General features: G+C 50.0%; 1 protein-coding gene across 1 annotated transcript; it reads left to right on the top strand.

Annotated features, from left to right (window-relative positions):
* The first annotated feature begins 2,002 nt into the window (after window positions 1-2,002).
* On the top strand, window positions 2,003-2,485 carry LOC149404009 (uncharacterized). The gene has a single exon (XM_089603919.1). It carries the CDS (start codon window positions 2,003-2,005, stop codon window positions 2,483-2,485), a length of 483 nt encoding a protein of 160 aa, XP_089460045.1.
* The last annotated feature ends 19,907 nt before the right edge of the window (window positions 2,486-22,392 follow it).

The following is a 22,392-nucleotide window of genomic DNA, read 5'->3' as shown; positions in this document are numbered from 1 at the left end:
GCAACCTTTCCACAAGCTTCTTCAAAGTTCAAGCTTCACGAAAGGTTAGTAAACTTCTAGCTCATATTGGTTTTTAATTACATGTACTTGCACTTGTCTAGGTTAGTAAAAACTGTTTTACTTGTAAAAGAAAATTTTTAAAATTCCGCCGCTTACCGAAGCGTTAATTATTTTCTCAAACCCTAGATCGATTCCAACACGGCCCTCCTCCAAGGCCGGCTCTCCAGGGCCGGCACTCCAAGGCCGGCCCTCTTCCAAGGCCGGCTCTCCAAGGCCGGCACTCCAAGGCCGGCCCTCCTCCAAGGCCGGCACTCCAAGGCCGGCCCTCCTCCAAGGCCGGGTCTCCAAGGCCGGCACTCCAAGGCCGGCCCTCCTCCAAGGCCGGCACTCCAAGGCCGGCACTCCAAGGCCGGCCCTCCTCCAAGGCCGGGTCTCCAAGGCCGGCACTCCAAGGCCGGCCTTCCTCCAAGGCCGGCACCCCAAGGCCGGCCCCTCTCCATGGCCGGCTCTCCATGGCCGGCCCTCCATGGCCGGCTCTCCAAGGCCGGCTCTCCATGGCCGGCTCTCCATGGCCGGCTCTTCAAGGCCGGCTCTCCATGGCCGGCTCTCCATTGTCGGCCCTCCATGGCCGGCTCTCCATGGCCGGCTCTCCATGGCCGGCCCCCTCCATGGCCGACCCAACCCTGCTCATTCGGCCAAGGGGTCTTCAAACCACCCCTTGGCTGCCTATAAATACAGGGGCCGCTCCCCTAGTCCAGGTAATCCATTCTTGAGTACTGAAACGCTGTCGAACTCGTACCTCGCTCGTTTCTCTCAAGTCTCTGCCTCTAAACACCCCTAAAACCTCTATACTCCACCTCAATCCCACTAATGTTGAGCGTCGGAGAGGTAAACAGGGGCACCCCCCTGTTTCCCCTTTGTAGTTCACAATCTCTTGCTTGCTTTTCAGGTATCGAGACGAGGTGAGCTTCACCCACAGCTAAGGGACGACTTGGGATACCAAGTCCGACACGCTCGAGCCGGAGTGAGACCACTTGGTCCGGCCTTGGGTCTAACCACTCTGGGCTCCTAAATAGTTGTCCGAAAATCAGCGACAACACTTGGCAAAAGAAAAAGAGGAAACAAATTTCCTCTACAAGTAAATGAAATGGGCGGCCAACCAAAGGAGGGAACAAAAGTGGAAACAAATCCAAGGCCTTCTAGAAGCCATCTTGGACGTGTGACATGAGGGAAAGGGAAGCAAATACTTGCTCATGAATATGTGATATTCTATAGAAAAGAAGAAACTACTTTTTGAAGGTAATCCTCCTCCTATAAATACCCCCACCTCATTCACAACTCATAACACACAATTTTGAGATTGAGAGCTTATCTCTCTAAGTTTGCCGCCCCTCTCTCCCTCTCTCTAACCCTTTTTGTTATTGGTTTTTGGCACCTAGGTCCTCATTAGACCTAGCATTTGTTTTAGCTCTTTGGCCCTATGACTTGTTCTTGAGTCATCGTGTTTAAAAGTGCCCACACACTAAATCCTAACCAAACTCAAAGACTCTAGTGGTAGAGACTTTCGTGGTTGCTCAAGAGGTTTAAGAAGGAAAGTGGGAGAGGCGTGCTGCGTGGGGAGATGAACGTTTCACACTTTCGAAGGCTTCACAACGTTCAACCTCAATTCGAGTTTAGTACCGAGTAAAACCTAATTTTAGTTTTAAAATATTAAATTATATGTTCATGCGCTTTGTCTAGGTTATAAAAACATTTTACGAGTTTTAAAGAAATTTTTTATATTCCGCTGCTTGCTAGAAGCGATAAATCTTTTCTTAACCCTATATCTATTCCAATAAAAACATCATTTGCCACTTTGAGATTCCCATATCGATCGTGACTGAAAATGGCAGGAAAGTCGACAACGCACGTGTCCGTGAGATTTGCGAACAGTGTAAGATAAGCAAGACATTCTCCTCCCCTAGGCATCCGCAGGCTAATTAAGTTGGAAGAGAAGAAAGGAATGTGGGCTGACGAGCTTCTGTTGGTGTTATGGACATACCGGACAACCACGCGAAATGCGACCGGCAAAACACCATTCACCCTCACATATAGCATCGAGGCCGTGGTCCTCATCGAGACCAAACTTCCCAATCTTAACATTGAAACTTTTGAGGAAGACAACTACGAAGCGATAAGACTCGACCTCGATCTCATATATGAAAAGAGGACAAACACACTAACCTGCCTCGCCACACAAAAACTAAAAGTCGAGAGATACTATAACTCGATGGTCAAGTTGCGGAGATTGGCCGATGGAAGCCTCGTTCTTGGAAGGGTGTTCCAAAATACCAAAGAGAAAGGAGCTAGAGTCTTGGACCCCACTTGTGAGAGTCCGTATCATGTGCGGAAAGCCATATACGATGGCACCTACGAGCTCGAAAACATGGAAGGCCTCGTGTTCATGCATCCGTGGAACGCAAAACACCTGAGGCAATATTATTAATGAAGCTCTCCGCATCCTTTTTATTTCAAGGCTTTTACTTCCATTTTCATGTAACAAGGTCAGTGGCCAAAAAAGTGTAACTTTGAGATTAAAGCAATATAAACTTCATTTGCACTTCATCCTTCGCCTCTCATTTTTACAGATTTTTAGGTTCTTCGAGGAATACTCTAATAACTATGGGGGCTAATAGGGACAAGACACCCGCAAAATGAATAAATAATACAAAATTTATGATCAAAACTTCACGTGACACACTCGCATGGAACAAAAGGAGGTCAACGCTACCTGAAAAAGTGAATCGCGCACCAACAGGCGATGCGTCCGCCAAAATGTGAGTTCTGAAATAACATGCGACACCTAATACGCAACATGTGCACTGCCAGGTGCCACGCTCGCCAAGAATCAAGTCTATGCCAGAACAATCCCAACACATGAACATTATGCCGACATGCATCACTCATGTTAACTACGTCGAAAGGCAATGAATCTCGTTGGGTTCAATGGCTTATGCTTGCAGGACGAATAATTGGTTTGCTCAGTGTCCACTGCAAACCGTGTCACTCGACGTGACACCACGGCCCCACAAGGCTCGAGCTGTGCAAATCGGTCAGATCTTAATCGGTCAATTGAGAAAATAAGACACACGCCAATAAAAATAAACTTGATGAGGTGGAATGCAACTCAAATAAGTCCAAACAAAACCCGAAGAAGGAATAACAGAAAAGAGTGACCACGAAGGGCTCAAAATGTACCGAAATACGAGCGCTAAACAAGGGCACAAAACACAAAGAAAAACCCATGCTAAACAAAGGCAAAAGGAAAATAGACTCAACTACTTGGAACCAAAATCGATCTGCTCCTTGTCAACATTAGAAGGAAGAGTGTCTGGCAAAACGATAGCTTCACTGTGAGAGGGATAGTTGGTTGATTAGGTAGCTTTGGCAAGGGGAGAGGCTTCCGGACCCACCATCTGTGGCATGTCGTCCAATGATGGAAATAGCTGTCATAGAAGGCGAATGTGGTCTCGCGAGATACATTCTCCTTTGCGGTTGCATCTCGGAATCGGACCACGGCGGTATATCAGGCCTCCTCCAAAGCAAGTGTCCAGTCATCCTCCAAATCTTCTTTGGCCCGCACGGCGTCATCTTTCTCCTCAATTTCAAACTGCATTTCCGCCAGTAGAGAGTCATGCTCCCTTTCCGCCTGGACGCAGGAAATCTCACTGGAGGAAAGTTGTGCATGCACTATCTTCAATTCCTCGTCCCGGCCAGAGAGTGTCACCTGAAGTTTCTTTGCCTCTCCCAGAAAGGTCTCTGTAGACTATTCAGCTTTCTCCAAAGACACTCTCTCAGGCGTCAACTTTGGCTCAGCCGACCTGCTTCAACTCTGCCTCAAGTGCCTGGACCTCGCCAGCGCGACGCTATGCTAGGCCGCATCGCAATCCATGTCGGCCTTCATGTTGCGCATGCATCTCAACAAGTCTCAAAGTATGCGATATCCTCGTTCCTGGCATGCAAGCATCTGGGACAAGAGATAACGTTATAAAACATGGCTGCAAATAAAAAAGAACGACACAAAATAAAAATGGATCTTACCTTGCGGGCATTGCCGATCCCATGTTGGAAGTACTCTAGGTCGCCGACCGTGAGGAGACATTTGAAATCTCTCAGAGAGGACTCCAAAATCCCTCGGGAACATTGCCCCCTCAACTCGACAGCCTCCGCCAGGAGCATCGACACTGATTCCTCCTCTGCCCCTGATATGTGAGGACGCTTAGAACGGGAAGGTAAATCGCGCATCATGGACGACGAAGGTCGTTTGTTGGAAGAGCACGCCTCATGCCACGCCGGGGGAGGAGTTTATGTGAGTGACTTCCCTTGGTGAGCCGCATTCCGGGAGTGGGCAACGGCAACAACATCGGAGGAAGGCAAAGCTCTAGGAAACCTCGCACAGAAACGCTCATGGGCCATGTCATCTATCGCAAAAACATTAAAAGGTTAGTATAGAAAAGACATAAAGATAACAATAATAACACATGGAATATCATATACCACCCACGCCCCAAGAAGGGGTGATGGAGCCCCCCTCCTCATACTCTGACTCCGAGGGTGCCTTGTTGCGAGAAAAAAATTGTCAAGACACAGGGTCGGTAAGTATAAACCACCCAGTGGTCGCCATAAAGTCTGGATACTCGAAGATCGATCACTACCATCTTGAGTCTAGAATACCGTTGACCACGAGCGTGAGCTCGGAACTATCGACACCGCTGTTGGCTGGGAAATCGGTAGCGGGCCCAAAGACGAGAAGTGCCACCCCAAAGGCGGAATCAAACACCCATACCCAGGGATATCGATGATGCGGTGTGACCGTCTTAAGGATGGCGAAATGGTTGCGATGTTGGAATTTATAGAAAAGGATGTGTAATCTCAAACTTGAAACTTGAAAATTTATAGAAAAGGATGTGTAAAAACCGTTTTCGCTTTCAAACTTGAAAAATATTTTGTCATCCAAATCAAATAAATTTTCAAAATGTTTTCAAAACTATATCTATATCACATATGTTCAAAATCTATATGCTCTTGAAAATTTGAGTGGGAGGACTCCTTGTAGACAAGCCGAAAAATAAAACGATGTGTAATCTCAAACTTTCAAGTGTTCGAGTGAGTTGAAGTTCACACTTCCCTCATGCACTTTCCCGAAATAGAAAATAGGAAAAGATGGGGTATGTACCTTGTGCCTTTATGCACTACCACTGCTCTGAACATGATGATCTAGGATTCTCTTCTAGTTGTCCGCTCTATCGCTCTATAACTAGAAAAACCGTTTCCGAACTTATAAGAGTAGATGAACCAACTCCAAAAACTAAGTGGGAGGGTTATACTTGTTGTTTGTAACCCACGATCCCCAACACTAATGAAAAGTGCAATTGTCGCTAGACTAAGAGTCACCCTCGTGGCCCTCTCTTAAATGAGAGTACTCAAGGGCGCTTTGCACAGATCATTGCTCAATGAGCTAAATCCGAAAGTGAGACAATGGGACAAGACCTCTCCTCGGCGGATTGTTTTTCAAAGTCAATCTTTTGGACTAAGTCGTTGGTTACACACTTTGACTCAATCCCTAGTAATCCTCCCTCGAGGCCCTGCGAAAGGATGTGAGTGATCAAACCAATTTAAAAGGTGGCTGGTCAAAATTGGTGTATTGACATCTTGGCTAAGCATTAATGATGTGTCATTTACTTATAAATGGAGATTTTTTGCGGCCTTCCCTCGAAGGAGTAAATTATCGTTTAGTTTATAACCCCTTTGGATTTTATCAAGTCTTAAATAAAATTTAAATCCTAAACCAAAGACTAATCATAAACTTGTTTCAACTTCATTAAACAACATGTCTCGCAAACATCCCGCAATCATCCTTTCCTCGAACAAACTCGAAACCAAAAACTAAGTTAATTCGAAACATAACCTCGACATAATAGTTACCATTAACAAGCACAAATGGGTACTCACCACCCCGTGTCCTCCTCTGACGAATGATGATTCGACTCGAGAGGGCAAAGACGCCTTGGCGGCCTGGCTCTGCTCCGATGAGATTGTGAGGTGCTATATCTTAGCATCAATGAACAATGTGTTGCAACAACAACATCGTGACATCGAGACTGCCACCGACATGCTCAACAATCTCCATGAGATGTTTGGAGGGCAAGGGCGTCAAACAAGGCAACAAGCAGTCCGACAGTTTATGAACTGTCGCATGAAGGCTAGGACTCCTGTTGGAGACTTTATGATACTGATCATTAGTTTTCTGAATAAAATAGAAATCCTAGGATCTGAGATTGATGGGAAAAGTGTCATAGATATGATCTTAGAAACTCTCCCCGCATCTCTTGATACCTTCAAGATGAACTACTCCATAAACAAGCTAGAGTACACTGTTACCAAGCCTATTAAGGAACTTCACACTGCTGTAGGTCTCACTAAGAGAAAGGGGAATCAAGGAGAGGCACATGCTACTGAGCAAAAAGCCTCCGCCTCTGGAACTGAGAAGAGACCTCACAAGGCCGATAAAAAGAACTGTCCTGCCTATCTCAAAGCAAAGGAACATAGTATTGTACTAGTTACCGAAGCATGCTTAGTAGCTGATAATGTATCAACGTGGATTCTTGACTCCGCTGCTACTAACCATACTTGTTATTCCTGGAATGGTTTCAAGAAAACCAAAAGCTTAGAGGAAGGCGAGTTCTGTTTCAAATGGGGTGATGGGAGCCTGGTGTCCGCGAAGGCTGTGGGATCTGTGACACTGTCTTTTGAAGACCGCACTTTAAACTTGAATAATGTTTATTTTGTTCCTACCTTTGTGAAGAACTTAATATCCGTTGCTCGTCTTCTCGAGCAAGATTATTGTTTAAAGTTCATAAAGAATGGAATTCGTATTTTGTTTCCTGATAATTCTTTTGTCACTGATGCATGTATGAAGAATGCTCTTTTCTACATCTTTCCCACTCAACCTTCTCTTTTAGACACCGAAATAGATAATGATCTTATTAGGGAGCCAAAGAGGATCAAACTTTCTGAATCCTCCGATCTAACAAAATCAACACACCTATGGCACTTCAGACTTGGTCATATCAATCTAGATAGGATTAAGAGACTTGTGAGGGATGGTCCACTCCAAGCCTCTGCAATAGGTTCACTACCTACTTGTGAATCCTGCATAGAAGGAAAAATGACTAAGCGACCTTTCTCCGATAAGGGTCAAAGAGCCACTGAGTTGCTGGAACTAATACATTCTGATGTATGTGGTCCGCTCAGCCAACAGGCACGTGGGAGATACGAATACTTCGTTACCTTCACCGGTGATTACTCGCGATATGGTTTTGTCTATTTGCTCAAACACAAATCCGAGACCTTTAACGTATTTAAGGTCTTTAGGGCTTTAGTGGAAAAGCAAACTGGCAATGTGATCAAAACACTTCGATCCGATCGAGGTGGTGAGTATATGTCTGGAGAGTTCGATGACTTTCTTAAAGAAGAAGGTATCGCTTCTCAGCTTACCGCACCTAGCTCACCTCAACAAAACGGAGTGTCAGAGAGAAGGAACCGAACTCTTATGGAAATGGTTAGATCATTGATGAGTTACTCATCACTCCCTCTTTCCTTTTGGGGATATGCCCTCGAAATAGCCGCTTATATTCTGAACAAAGTTCCGTCCAAAATGGTTCCTGGTACTCCTTATGAACGATGGACTGGCCGTAAAGTAAATCTGGGCCACATCCGAATTTGGGGTTGCCCTGCACACGTGCTAAGGCAAAACACTAGCAAGTTGGCTAGTATGTCAGAATTGTTCTTGTTTGTGGGATATCCAAAGGAAACCAAGGGTTTCATCTTCTATAGTCCCGAGGACGATAAGACTTTAGTTAGCACGAATGCTCGTTTCCTTGAGGAGGACTTTATGAAGGATGCGAAACCTAGAAGCAAAATTGTGCTTGAAGAAAAGTTGGGTGAGGAAGCTTCTACCTCGTCTGTAAGAACTGTTCTTACCCCAACTAAAACACAACCTAACTCATTAGAATCTCGTCAAGTAGTACTTCGACGTAGTGGGAGGGCTACTCAAAAGCCTGACAGGTACATGTCTTATGGAGACTCTCTTGTAGCCGTCTCTGACATGGATGATCCTGTTTCCTATAGCCAAGCGATGGCTTGTTCTAAATAAAACCTTTGGCTTGACGCCATGAAAGTTGAAATGCACTCGATGTATGTCAACAAAGTCTGGAAACTTGTAGACCTTCCTGAAGGGATTAAACCCGTAGGGTGTAAGTGGATATACAAGAAGAAAAGGGGTCCTGATGGGAACGTCGAGACGTTCAAAGCACGACTTGTGGGGAAGGGTTATACCCAACAAGAAGGGATTGACTATGAAGAAACCTTCTCGCCAGTCGCGATGCTTAAATCCATCTGCATACTCCTATCCATAGCTGCAGCTCTCGACTATGAGATCTGGCAAATGGATGTCAAGACAGCCTTTCTGAATGGCTGTTATCGGTCCGACCCCGATCGAAGCTATTCAAAGGCAAAAAAGCAATCAGACTTGCCCTGGCCATTAATCGGCCCTTGGGCTGGCTCGGCCAAGGGCAGGCCCAGTGGCCTCGGCCTAAGACCGAGCTCGACCTCGGCCTCATGAGCGACCTCGGCCTCGCGAGCTCGACCTCGGCCTCACGAGCTCGACCCCGGCCTCACGAGCTCGACCTCCGCCTCACGAGTTCGCCCTCGGCCTCGCGAGCTCGACCTCGGCCTCACGAGTTTGACCTCGGCCTCACGAGCAACCTCGGCCTCGCGAGCTCAACCTCGACCTCACAAGTTCGACCTCGGCCCTATGCTATCCTCGGCCGAGCCTATGTTATCTTCGGCCAAGGGGCCCACCAATGACGCCAGTCCATGTTGTCCTCAGCCCAGGGGCACGCCAATGACGCCAGCCTATGTTATCCTCGGGCAAGGGGCACGTCAATAGCGCCAGTCTATGTTATCCCCTGCCGAGCCCATGTTATCCCCAGCCGAGGGGCCCACCAGTGATGCCACCCTATGCTATCCTCGGTCGGGCCTATGCTATCCTTGGCCAAGGGCCGAACCCATGTTATCCTCGGCCAAGGGGCCCACCAATGGCCTCTTGGTCGCCTATAAATACAGGCGCCTCTCACCTTCTCCAGGTAATCCAAGTTTGAGGACCGAAATGCTGCCGAACTCACCTTTCGCTCGTTTCTCTCAAGTCTCGGCCCCTAAACACTTAAACGCTCTATTCTCCACCTCAATCCTACTAATGTTGAGCGTTGGAGAGGTAAACAGAGGCACCCCTTCTGTTTTCCCTTCTTAGCTCACGGTTCTCTCATCCTTTCCAGGTACCCCGGCGAGCTCAGACACCATCGACAGCCAAGGGAAGATCTGGGCACCCAGGTCCGACACGCTCGAGCCCAGGCGAGGCCACTTGGTCCGGCCTCGGGTCTAACCGCCTGTGGCTTCTAAATCTTGGTCCGGAAAACGGCGACAACATTTTGGCGCTAGAAGGAGGGGATCTCTCGACCTTGGCGACACATTCCCTCTACCACTTTCACCCCGACTTTTGAACGATGAGTCACATTCCCACTACCTCCGCGGGTACTCGGGAAATGACCTCGAGGTACGGTCTCCGACGCCTCACACACCGTCTTGAAGGGCAACCTCGCGATAGGGAGAGCCAGCCCCAAGACCCGGTGAACGACCCCGAGGCCGAGCTCCCAGAGGACACGGTCCCGGCGGCTTGCGGAGCTCCTTGACCGTCCCGGCGTTGACGGTTCGCTCATTGCCGATCTCCTTGGCTACGATATCGAGGATCGATCCGCCCATCACGACTCTGACCCCGACTATGTGGGGGAGTCGAGGACCGACGAGGCGACTCCTAGCCTCGCCCATTCGCGGTCCGAGAGGCCCAATGGCGCTTTGGCCGACCCGTCGCGTCCGGCACGACGGCAGGCACGGTCGCGTTCCCAGGGACTCGCCCTTTCGGTTTCAAGAGGCAGCCGGACACGGCCCCTCACCGAGGAGAGAGCGACTCTGGGCAACGATGGGGCCGATAGCCGAAGCGCTCCAAGGGCGAACTCGCCCCACCACGCGCGAAGCGTGGACCTTAGAGAGCGCTTGACGGCGCAGAGAAACTCCCGGGGCGAGGATCTCCGCCAAAGGCTCAACTCTCGGAGGGACGCGCTCCCCGCCGCAACTCTCGGCCAACCTTAGGCCAATATCGTGGACCAAGCATCCAACGAGCGCCAGCCAGCGACTCCCGTGGCCCCGGCGGTTAGCCCTGCTAACGGGCTTGACATGGTCACGATGATTCAGAGCCTCCAAAACCAAATCATCGAGATGAGGGAGTCGGGGAGGCAGAGGCCATATGGGGGGATCGAGGAATCATACTCTCCCTTCGTCGAGCAAATCCTCGCGCAACCTTGCATGGGGAACTTCAAATTTCCATCCATCCCTCCCCATGATGGGCGGACTGACCCGAACTTCCACATCCAACACTACGAGACGTGGATGACAATACAAGGGCAGCCGGACGCGACCCTATGCCAAGCCTTCAGCCTAACCCTCACGGGGTCGGGCTTTGAGTGGTTCCGGAGCCTGAGACCCGGGATCATCCTGTCTTTCTGGGCTTTGCAGGAGGCTTTCCTCGCCCGCTTCACCACGCTCGTGGCACAAAAGAAGTCGAAGACCCACCTCCTCTCCCTTCGGCAAGGGAGAGATGAGACGTTGAGGCAATACCTCGCTCGCTTCACCGAGGAGTCTCACAAAGTCGAGGGTTTCGACGACAAGGACGCCATCACGGCAATCACCGAAGGAGTTTGCACGAGTGACTTCCTCAAGTCTATTGTAGGGAAGGTCCCGCGAAGCATGGCAGAGCTGATGACGAGAGCCCGCACGCATATGGGAATCGAGGACTATCTCGATGGCCGAGATGGCCGGAAGTCAGGGGGACAAGGTAGTCGACGCCGCGACGACCCAGACGGAGATCGTCCCGACCCTCGAAAGAGGAGGAACAAGGGAGGCCAGGCCCCTAACGGCCGCTCCCTCCCCGGGCCGAGACCGGCACACGTCGATAGCTTCCGAAAGTTCTCGACGTTCACCCCCTTGAACACCCCACCGGAGCGGATCCTGGCTCTGCACCGCGACAAGCTAGGGAGCCCTACTCCTCTCACAAAGGATCCTACAAAGAGGGATCGAAACAAGTTCTGCGAATACCACCAAGATCACGGGCATCTGACATCCGAATGCTATCAACTCAAGCGTCAGATCAAGGCCCTGATTCAAGACAGGAAACTGAAAGAGTACGTCCTTAGAACGATCGGGACGGCCGCGGCGCATGGTGAGCATCCACGGTAGGAAAGGAAGGGTCCGACAACGGTGACCGTCACGGACCGAGCAGCAATCGAAGAACCGGAGAGCTCGCAACTGCACATCGTGGGCTCAATCATGGGCGGCCCGGAGTTTGGGGACTCGTCCACGCAAAGGAAGAAGTACGCGCGCGAAGTTTCCCAAGGGAAAATAGCGCACTACATCAACCACACGTACGAGGCTCCTCCTCCGGCCCCGTTCGAGTCCATGTTCTTCACTGGCCAAGAGGCGGCGCGAGTCCTCCACCCACACAACGACGTGATAGTCGTCTCAGCCCCGGTCGCCAACAACCTCGTCCGGAGAATCCTAATCGACAATGGGAGCTCCGCCGATATAATCTTCAAGGAGGCGCTGGACAGGATGAAGCTATCTGGGATGAGACCGACCCCGATCTCAACTCCGCTCTTCGGCTTCTCCGGGGAGAAGGTCATGAAGGAGGGAACCATCGACCTCCCGGTGACCTTCGGGACACCGGGGGGGCTCGAGGTCACCCACATCGTACTGTTCTTGGTCGTGGACCAACCCTCCGCCTACAACGTCATAATTGGCCGCACGACCCTCAACCGGTTGAAGGCCATCACTTCCACTTACCACCTGATGATGAAGTTCCCGATGGACAAAGGGATAGCCATAATGTTGGGAGACCAATCAATGGCGAGGATGTGCTACATCCAATGCGTGGACGGGAAAGAAAAGGGAAAAATGGTGAGCACCGTCTTCCAACTCGGGACCAAGTTCCCGTGCAAAATAGGGAAAGGAGGAATCTTCGGAGAACTGGACCAGAGAGATGATGTCGAGCGTCGAAAGGTGGAGACACCGGACGACCTTGTTCCCGTCATGTTGGACGACGCCAAACCCGACCAGGTGGTCAGGGTAGGCGCCCAGCTCCCGGCCGAAGTCCGAGTCGAGCTTGCCACCTTCCTCCGCAAGCACAAGGACATCTTCGTGTGGACACACGCCGACATGCCGGGGATCGACCCTGAGATAATGGTTCACCGTCTCAACGACGACAAAAGAGTGGCCGAACGCGTCCAACCGCGGCGGACGTTCAGCGGGGAGAGATACCAAGCCATCGGTGTAGAGGTCGACAAACTTCTCGCCACCGACTTCATCAGGGAGGCGGAACACCCCAAGTGGGTGTCCAACGTGGTGACGGTCAAGAAGCCAAACGAGAAATGGCGGATCTGTATCGACTATAAAGATCTCAACAAGACCTGCCCGAAAGATAGCTTCCCCCTCCCGAGGATCGAGCAGCTTGTGGACGCTACGGCGGGCCACGAGTTGTTGAGCTTCATGGACGCCTATTCAGGCTACAACCAGATCCGCATGCACGAGGCAGACCAGATCAAGACCACCTTTGTTACGAACCGCGGACTCTACTGTTACAAGGTCATGCCCTTTGGCCTCAAAAACACGGGAGCGACGTACCAAAGGTTGGTAAATCGAATGTTCGCCAATCAAATTGGCAAAACCATGGAAGTCTACGTTGACGATATGCTCGTCAAAAGCCTCAAGACCCACGACCACGTTCAAGACCTGGGAGAAATGTTTGCGATCCTGCGACGCTACAAGATGAAGCTCAACCCCAACAAGTGCGCTTTTGGGGTCGAGTCTGGAAAATTCTTGGGCTACATGGTTAGCCGTCGCGGGATCGAGGCTAACCCTGAGAAGATTAGGGCGATCTTAGAAATGAGGTCACCGTAGAAAGTGAAAGAAGTTCAGAGTCTGACAGGAAGGATCGCCGCCCTAACGCGATTCCTGTCCAAGGCCACCGACAAGTGCCAACCGTTTTTTAAGGCACTAAAGAAGACCGACGGGTTCGTGTGGACGGAGAAGTGCGAGGAAGCATTCCGCGAAATGAAAGCCTACTTTGCCTCCCCCCCCCCCCCCCGTTCCTTGCAAAGCCAAAGAATGGCGAAACCTTGTACATCTACCTCACGGTTTCCGACAGGGCCGTGAGCGCGGTTCTCATACGCGAAGAAGACAAGGTGCAATGGCCGGTCTACTATGTTAGCAAGGCGCTCCTCGACGCCGAGACTCGATACCCGGAAATCGAGAGATTGTCCCTCGCCCTTGTCATGAGCGAGAGAAAACTCCGACCCTACTTTCAGGCGCACCCCATTGTGGTCCGCACGGGACATCCCATCGAGAAGGCCCTTCAAAAAGGGACCTCCTCTCGAATGGCCGTGTGGTCCCAAGAGTTGGGCGAGTACGGGGTCGAGTTCCAACCAAGAACCGCCATCAAGGGCCAGGCCCTCGCCGACTTCATCGCCGAATTCACAGTGCCCCCGACCGGCGAAGGCGACGAGAGTAGTAAGGGCGCGAAGGACAAGGAGGACGACCACGGCGAGCCGTCAAGGAAGAGGACCAACGGCCCGATAGGGCCGGTCTGGGACTTGCACGTAGATGGCGCGTCAAACGCCCGGGGGGCTGGCGCCGGCGTTGTGCTCACAAATCCCGATAGGGAAAAACTGAGATATGCCCTGCGGTTCGAGTTCAAGGCTTCCAACAACGAGGCAGACTACGAGGCTCTTATCGTTGGCTTGGAGCTGGCGTAAAGGCTAGGCGCCCAAAACCTGCGCATCCACTGCGACTCGCAGTTGATCGTGAACCAGGTTAAGGGTGACTACACCGCTAAAGAGCCGAACATGGTCGCGTACTTATCCAAAACCTGAAAGAACCTAGAGGCACTGTCATGGTTCGAGATCGTCCAAGTCCCCCGAGAAGCGAACATCGACGCTGACGCCCTAGCTCGCCTCGCGTCCGGGATAGACGAGGAGGGCGAAGGCAGCGTCCCGATCGAGGTGCTGACCCGACCCTACGTCTGTTGTCAATGGTGCCCACAAGAAGAGTTGTAATCTTTATTTTGTATATTAATTGCCTATTCATTCAATAATAAAGTTGAAACGTTCATTCATTCTTTCTTTGTTTGAAGCTTTATGATAAAACCTTAGTCTTTTAGTCCATAAACAAACTTAACAACTTACGAAGAGACAAATGTAGATTTGCATGAACAAACTCTTCGTAGTTTGCTTAAAACGAAATATTCGCAATCTTAGGGTCAAAGGACTATTGACCTCAATACGATTGTTAGAAGAATCTATGATGTCTGGTTATGAAGCATTGAGAGTTGGACACTCTATAGTTCTTCTAGGTATCTTCCGAAGGTACTGAATTGACCAGTGCACTTCTAGAGACAAGATAAGAACAAACCATTTAACCTCTTATGTCTCGAAGTCACTATGTATGAATTGCATCATGCTTACCTTAATCCTTAAATGAGACATGCCATTTCACACCTTAGTATTCTCATTTGAGAAAGTCAGAGTTCGGACTCACTATGTGATTCCGAACAGGGCCTATTGGTGAAGTACTAAGTTGTGAGAATGTCATGAGTAACTTTGTGAAGTTCTCATAGATATGGAATTCATGTACAAGATTGCTGAAATGCAATGTATGTCACCTCATGCTTTGTTCCTTGGAGTGTGAATAAATGAACTTGCCAGTGTCCAAATTGAGTCCTGACTCTTTTGGATGAAACAATGTGACTTGTTAGCTCCTCGTCAATACATTGTTTCTAACTTATTCACAAGCGACAAAGGAGGTGAGGAAATAACAGCTAGAAGGGTAAAATGGTAATTTAGTAAATCCCGACTAGCTGATGACATTCATCAAGGGTAAACATAGATAATATTCAAAGGATCCGCTCATCATAATTAGGTCGAATTCTTGAGTAGAAAATAAATTCATTTGAGCTAAACTTGGAAAAGGTTTGTGAACTTTTGAGTCCAAGTGTTTAGCTCAAGCTTTGTTCATTTGGGTCCATGAGGTCAGTGTCACGTATCACATCGATAGGAATAGTTAAACTGGAAGCTAAGTCAAAACAAGACCGAAAATTGTCAAAAGGGTATTTTTGTCTTTTGAGACATAGGATGAAATGAATGTCAATAAATTTTTTGACAAGTTCATTTGATGACTTAATGTCACTCGGCCATGACTTGATCATTGGGCCTTGTGAGTTAATTTCATTTCATAAGAGTTTTATTAAAAATTCTTAATGGGCCTTTCTCATGTTGTCATGAACAAATGAAGAAGCTTCTAGAAGCTCCTTCTAGAGAGACTTGGGCGCCTACCCTATAGAGAAATAGGAGAGATTATTTTGTGCATAAATGTATCAAGATACTTGCCAAAAGAAAAAGAGGAAACAAATTTGCATATGCATGCATTAGGAATTTCGGCCAAGAGAGAGTCAAAGGCATGGAACAAAATAGGAAACAAATTCAAGGCTTATTGAAGCCTAGTTTGGCCGTGTGACTCAATAAAGGAAATAGGGAAATTAGCTCATGAATATGTGATATTCTATAGAAGAGGAAACTACCTTATAGAAGGTGAGACATCTCCTATAAATAGGAGCCTCATTTCCTCACATTTGATTGATCCAAGTTTAAGAGATTTGAGAGACTCTCTCTCTAGAACTTTGGCCGAAACTCCTCTCTCTCTCTAGTTTATTTTCGATTTTTCTTGTTTTGGCACCTAGGTCCTCACTCGACCTAGTGTTTAGCTCTACGACTTCAAGACTTGTTCTTAAGTCGTAGTGTTTAAAAGTGCCCACTCACTAATTCCTTTATTTCGAGTGATTTAGTGATAGAAACTTTCGTGGTTGCTCGAGGTGCCGAGGAAAGGAAGAGAGACGTGCTGCGAGGGGAGACGAGCGTTGCAACTTTCTAAGAGCATCTCAAAGATCAAGCTTCAAGAAAGGTTAGTAAACTTCTTAGCTCATATTAGTTTTTAATTACATGTACTTGCACTTGTCTAGGTTAGTAAAAACCGTTTTTACTTGTAAAAGAAAAATTTTAAAATTCCGCCGCTTCCCGAAGCGTTAATTATTTTCTTAAACCCTAGATCGATTCCAACAACGTCTCGAGAGGTGACGTAGGGGTAGTTGACGAGACTCCGCCTCCCTCATGGATGACACCGCTCGTAGAATTCCTTAAGCGAGGAGTCGTCCCCGAAGACAAAAAGGAGGCCAAAAAGCTGAGAAGCTTGGCGCCGAAGTACACGATGAGGGAGAACAACCTGTTCAAAAGAGGCTATTCCATGCCCCTCCTCCGCTGCTTGACCGAGGTCGAGGCGAAGAGGGCGCTTCGCGAGGTGCATGAGGGGGTGTGCATAAACCATGCCGCCAGACAGTCTTTGGCATTGAAACTCCTAAGGCTCGGATATTTTTGGCCAACCTTGAAAAAGGACTCCCACAAGTGGGCCAAAAGGTGAGACAAATGCCAAAGGTTCGCCCACATCCCGCGCCAAGCACCGGCACCGCTATGTCCGATCATCGTACCGCGCCCCTTCGCGATATTCCCTCCCCTATAAATAAAGGCCTCATTCTCATTGTTTTCCCATCCCACATAAGTTAGAGATTCAGAGCTTCTCTCTCTAGACCTTGTGGCCGCCCCACTCCCCTTCTCGCTCTAAGTTCTTTTCATTTTTGTTTTGGCACCTAGGTCCACATTTGACCTAGTGTTTTAGCTCTTCGACTCTTAGCCTTGTTCTTGAGTCGTTGGGTTTAAAAGTGCCCACACACTAATTCCTTTCTTTCCCGAGTGATTATTGTGATAGAAACTTTCGCGGTTGCTCGAATTCCTGAGGAAAGAAGAGAGACGTGCTGCGAGATGAGACGAACGTTTCAACCATCCAAAGGCTTCTCAACGTTCAAGCTTCTCAAAGGTTAGTAAACATATAATGCTCGTTTATAATTTTAATTTATATATACTTGCTCTTTGTCTAGGTTAGTAAAAACGTTTTACTTGTTTTAAAGAAAATTTTTAAATTCCGCCGCTTGCTCGAAGCGTTAAATATTTTCTTAACCCTAGATCAATTCCAACAACGCCCAGCTGGGCGCGTCGCGCGCGCGGGCGTGAGGCCATGCCGAGTGCGGGAGTGCTGTCTGGCCGGCGTCCCGGTCGGGGAGCGCCGGTGCTCGCCGAGGGAGGCCCGGCTGGGTGATGGAGCTCGGCCAGTGCTAGGGCACTCGGCCGAGGCAACTGGATGCTCGGTCGAGGTAGCCGGGCCCGCGCGAGAGAGCGTACACATGCGAGGGAGAAGGGCGCACGTGCGAGGGAGCAGGGTTCGCGCGGGAGGGCGTGCGTAAGAAAGAGCTGGGCGTGCGATGGCGCGCGTGGGTGAGGTGTTGGGCGCGCACGAGAGGGCAAGTGCGGGAGCAGGGTGCGCCCGGGCCAGATGGCCGGGGGTGTAAGAGCACGCGCGGGCCGGAGAGCCGGGGCGCGCGCGGGCTGGAGGGCCGGGGGCGCGCGCGGGCCAGAGGGGCTGGGGCGCTCGCGGGCCCAGTGGGCCGGGTGCGTTGGTGCGCGCGCGGGCCTATTGGGCCGAGGGCGCTAGAGCCCGCGCGTGCCCAGTGGGCCGAGAGCGAAGGGTGCGCATGGGCCCGGCAGGCCGGGGCCCGTTGGGTGGTTCGGCCGATGAAGTCCGGACGGCATGAAATGTTTTTGTTTTTCCGGTTTCCCGAAAACGACCGGTAACATTAGCCCCCGAAGTTTGTGGCTCGCGAGTCGCGAGTCGTAAACTTTAATTCCAGAGGGTGTTGAGGTCTTTTTGCCCCTCTTAATTTTTTTTTTTGTTGGGCCGGACCCAAGGGTGTCGGCCGGTTCCTGGCCAACCGGCCGGACTGCAGGGCGAGAGAAGATCGTGCCGAGGCTACCTGCCCGGTTGAGCAAGAGCCCAGTGCCTCGTTGAAGAGGGCTTCGGCCTCAGTCCCTCTCGACGAGTGTTCCGAGTCCAAAAGGGTGAACTCCATGGTGGAACTGGAGGCGAGGGAGTCCCGAGCTGATTGCTTTCAACATCTCAAGGAGTCCCTCTTATCTTGGTGGAAGGGCGTGGTGTCAAAGAGCGACATCGCCTTCTTCCAGGCGGGGGTCTCAGAGGGTGGCCAGTACCTATATTCGTTCTCTTATAAAAGTAGGTCTATTTTTAACCAATGCTTTTGATTGTCGCCGCAGGTGTATGCGAGGGCCGTGCGAAGTGATAGGATTGTGCACGACTTCATCCGGCGGCTGGCGATTACTCAAGAGCAGCTTGCCCAAGCGTAGTCTAGGCTGGCCCAGGTCGACCTCAGTTCTCACTCTGGAGAGGAACCCGAGACGCTTCGGGAACAGGTTCGAGAGACCAAGGTAGAGCTCCAGATTGCTCCGGATCGATGTGACGGAGCTCAGATGTCGGTGGCCAAGATGGCGGGAGAGCTGCCTGAGGAGCGCCGAGCTTGTGAGGTGGCATCCCGGTCGACAGAGATTTTCCGGACCGAGGTCGCCGACCTGCGTCATCAGCTGGATGCTCGGTCAGATGCCATGGAGACATCCCAAAGCGAACTTGCTTCGAGCAAAGCGGTGCGTGTTCGGTCAGAGCGTGAGCGCGACTCGCTGGCAGAGGAGAATGCTCGTCTTTCTTCTCTGCTTGTTGAGGCGGAGCGACGAGCATCCGATTTTCAAGACGACTACGACATTGGGACCGAGGAGGCCCGTCGAGCCGGAGCGGTGGAATGTCGGGAGGCGGCCGCAACCGAGCACGAAGCCCCCGAACCATACCTGGCTCGACATCTTCGGTCGCCAAATGGCACGAAGCGAAGTCGTTGGGACACAGCCAACTTTCGGCAGGCTAAACCGTCGGCCTAACCCGACGTACCTGTTGGAATTGATCTAGGCTTTAAGAAAAAGTTTAACGCTTCGGTAAGCGGCAGAATTTTAAAAATTTTCTTTTGACAAGTAAAACGATTTTACTAACCTAGACAAAGAGCAAGCACATGTAAATAAAAACTATTATGCGCATAAAAAATTTACTAACCTTTTTAGAAGCTTGAACGTTGATGAGCCTTCGGAAGGTTGAAAACGTTCGTCGCCCCTCGCAACACGTCTCTCTTCTTTCCTCGGAAACTCGAGCAACCACGAAAGTTTCTATCACATGAATCACTCGAGAAAGAAAGGAATTAGTGTGTGGGCACTTTTAAACACGACGACTCGAGAACAAGTCTTAAAGTCGAAGAGCTAAAACACTAGGTCAAATGTGGACCTAGGTGCTAAAACAAAAACGAAAAATACCTAGAGAGAGAGAGGAAAAAATCGGCCACAAGGTCTAGAGAGAGAGTCTCTCTATCTCTAACTTATGTGGAATGAATGAAATGAGAGGAATGTGGTGGGTATTTATAGGACGAGGATTACCTTCAAAAGGTAGTTTCCTCATACCCCTTGCACGTCCAAATGAGCTTCTTGAAGCCTTTGGATTTGTTTCCTCATTTGCTTTCTCTCTTAGTTGGCCGAAATTGCACTTTCCTTCTAGAGGAAATTTGTTTCCTCTTTTTTCTTTTGGCAAGTATCTTCATACATTAATGCACAAAATAAACTCTCTTTCCCACTATTGCATGAACGAAATTCAGCCTTATTTTCCTTGGGTTGGACGAAATTTGAGCTTCTAGAAGGAGCTTCTAGATGTTTCTTCATTTGTTCATGACAACGTCATAAAAGCCCATTAAGAATTTTAAAGTAAAATTCTATGAAATGAAATTAATCCTCAAGGCCCAAATTCTTTAAGTTGGCCGTGTGATTTAAATTTCATTTGTCATCATATGACAATGTCAAAAAAAATTATTAACATTCATTTCATCCTATGTCTAAAAAGACAAAAATACCCTTTTGACAATTTTCACAAACTTGTCTCGATATGATTTGTGACAGTGACCTCATGGATCCCAATGAACAAAGCTTGAACTAAACACTTGGACTCAAAAGTTCACAAACCTTTTCCAAGTTTAGCATAATGTCAACTAACTCCACTAAAGAGATGACACTGAAAATCTCTCGGTTCAAATTAATTTATTTTCTACTCAAGAATTCAACCAAATTATGATGAGCGGATCCACTGAATATTATCTATGTTTACCCTTCATGAATATCATCAGCTAGTCTGGATTTACGAAATTACCATTTTACCTTTCTAGCTGTTATTTCCTCAACTCCTTTGTCGCTTGTGAATAAGTTAGAAACAATGTATTGACGAGGAGCTAACAAGTCACATTGTTTCATCCAAAAGAGTCAGGACTGTTGTCGCACGAAAATGAACAACTATTTAAAACCTCGGACGGTTCGATCCAAGGCCGGACCAAGTGATCGCACCCGGGCCAAGAGGAGGAGGAGTGACCGTGCCTTGGTTGTCGGCTGCCTACGTACCCGTGCGTGGGATCAGGTCAGAACGTAGTTCAAGCGTGTAGGACGCAGTATGAGGCGCGGAGCCTTGGCGGAGAGCCGTGCTCGATGAAGGAGACGGGGCGCGAGGAGTCCTCGGCAGCGTCTCAGAACTTCGGAGATCGCGTACGCGTCTAGCGTGTTAGACGCGCGAGGGGAGCTCTAGTCGAGAACCCTAGGGGCGTGCTTGAGCACTGGAGAACGTCCAGTCAAAGGGAGCGACGTCCGGGAAGTCCCCGTGAGCGCTTCGGAACCTTTGAGAACGGGGGAGAGAGAAGAGATTCTACTTAAGGCCAAATATGGCATCCAGAGAAGCAGAGAAGAGTAAGAAATCGAGCGTGTCGATAGGAGATGAAGAGAATTTATTGAATTGAATAGGATTCAATGGGATTCAATGGGATTCAATGGGATGGCTTTCCCCTCAATGGGATGGGGGTTTATATAGGTGTTTGGGGGCCTTAGAAGGTCCCTTTTTCGTCCATGTGGGACTAGGAACGTGCATGCCATCAAGTGGAGGCGCACGGCGTACAAAGCGCGGCGCGCGGCGCAGGGGGCGCGGCGCGCGGCGCAGGGGGCGCGGCGCGCGGGTCACCGGGCGCGGCACAGGACGTGCGGCGCATGGATCGCGCGGCGCGGGCACGTCCTGTCGCGGCGCGCGCCTGCCTGGCGCGGCGCGCTGCCTGCTGCACGGCTGGCCGGTGCAGCGTGCTGTGCGCGCGGTGAACGGCTCGTCTTGCCGGACTTTTGCGGGCCTTCGAATACCATTCTTCCCACGTGAAATATGAAGGTTTCCACTTGACGAGAGTGACTCGACTCGAGGAGCGAAGCTGGACTCTAGGAGACTGACTCAAGGCTCGACTCGAGGAGCGAAGCTCGACTCGAGGAGACTGACTCAAGGCTCGACTCGAGGAGACTGACTCAAGGATCGACTCGAGGAGCGAAGCTCGACTCGAGGAGACTGACTCAAGGCTCGACTCGAGGAGCGGAGCTCGACTCAAGGAGTCAAGAGTTTGGGCGAGGGCTTGAAGACTTGCCGCTCTTCAGGACCTCCGGCCTGACCATCGGCCCTTTGAGCGACGTGCCTTCTTGGCGTCTCGGATTTTCCGAAAACGACCGACAACATTAGCCCCCCAAGTTCGTCGCTCGGGAGGTGTCCCGGCGATGAACTTTTTGTTCTTCTAGTTGGGTGTTTGAAGAAAATATTTCCCGTGTCTTGTGACCCCGAGGAAAAATCTTTTCCTCTTCTTCTTTCTTTTTTTTTTTAGGGGGCCGCGCGGCGCGCGCCCTGGACGGCGTGGCGCGCGGTCTGTGCAGCGCGACCCGCGCGGCGCGCGGGATTGGCGCGCGGCGCGCCCCGTGCGCGGGGCTGGTTCGCCTTGCGCGGGAGAACTCCGACTTTTTGGAGTTTTTTCTCCGATTTTGCTCCTTGTGGGAGTAGGATTTCGACTCCTACCCCCCTAGAAGTCTATAAATAGGCCTCCCCCCTTCTCTTTATTCCTCACTTTATTTTTTTCTCTCTTTTCTACGCTTGTTTTCTCTTTTACGCTTGCATTATGGGTGTCCCTCCCCTTTTCTCAGCTGAGAGTCCCGAGATTGATTTCTCTCTCTTGTTTCAGGGTTCTGAACATGCAGAGGATGATCTCTTCGCGGGATTAGGGGAAATTCCTCTGCACGTGGAAGAAAATCCAAGCGGAGTAGAGCAGTGGCTGGAGGAAGGTGAGCTGGGTGCGACCGTGCCCGCTGCTCA

The sequence above is a fragment of the Urtica dioica genome, chromosome 2, assembly GCF_054948205.1.
Source record: "Urtica dioica subsp. dioica isolate 48M chromosome 2, U.dioica_male_clone48M_v1_H2, whole genome shotgun sequence".
Classification (NCBI taxonomy): domain Eukaryota; kingdom Viridiplantae; phylum Streptophyta; class Magnoliopsida; order Rosales; family Urticaceae; genus Urtica; species Urtica dioica.
Note: the sequence above shows the minus strand (reverse complement) of the source record. Positions and strands in the feature narration are given on the sequence as shown.

Excerpts from the sequence above, each read along its gene's own strand:
- LOC149404009 (XM_089603919.1), top strand. The coding sequence starts at position 2,003 with ATGTGGGCTGACGAGCTTCTGTTGGTGTTATGGACATACCGGACAACC.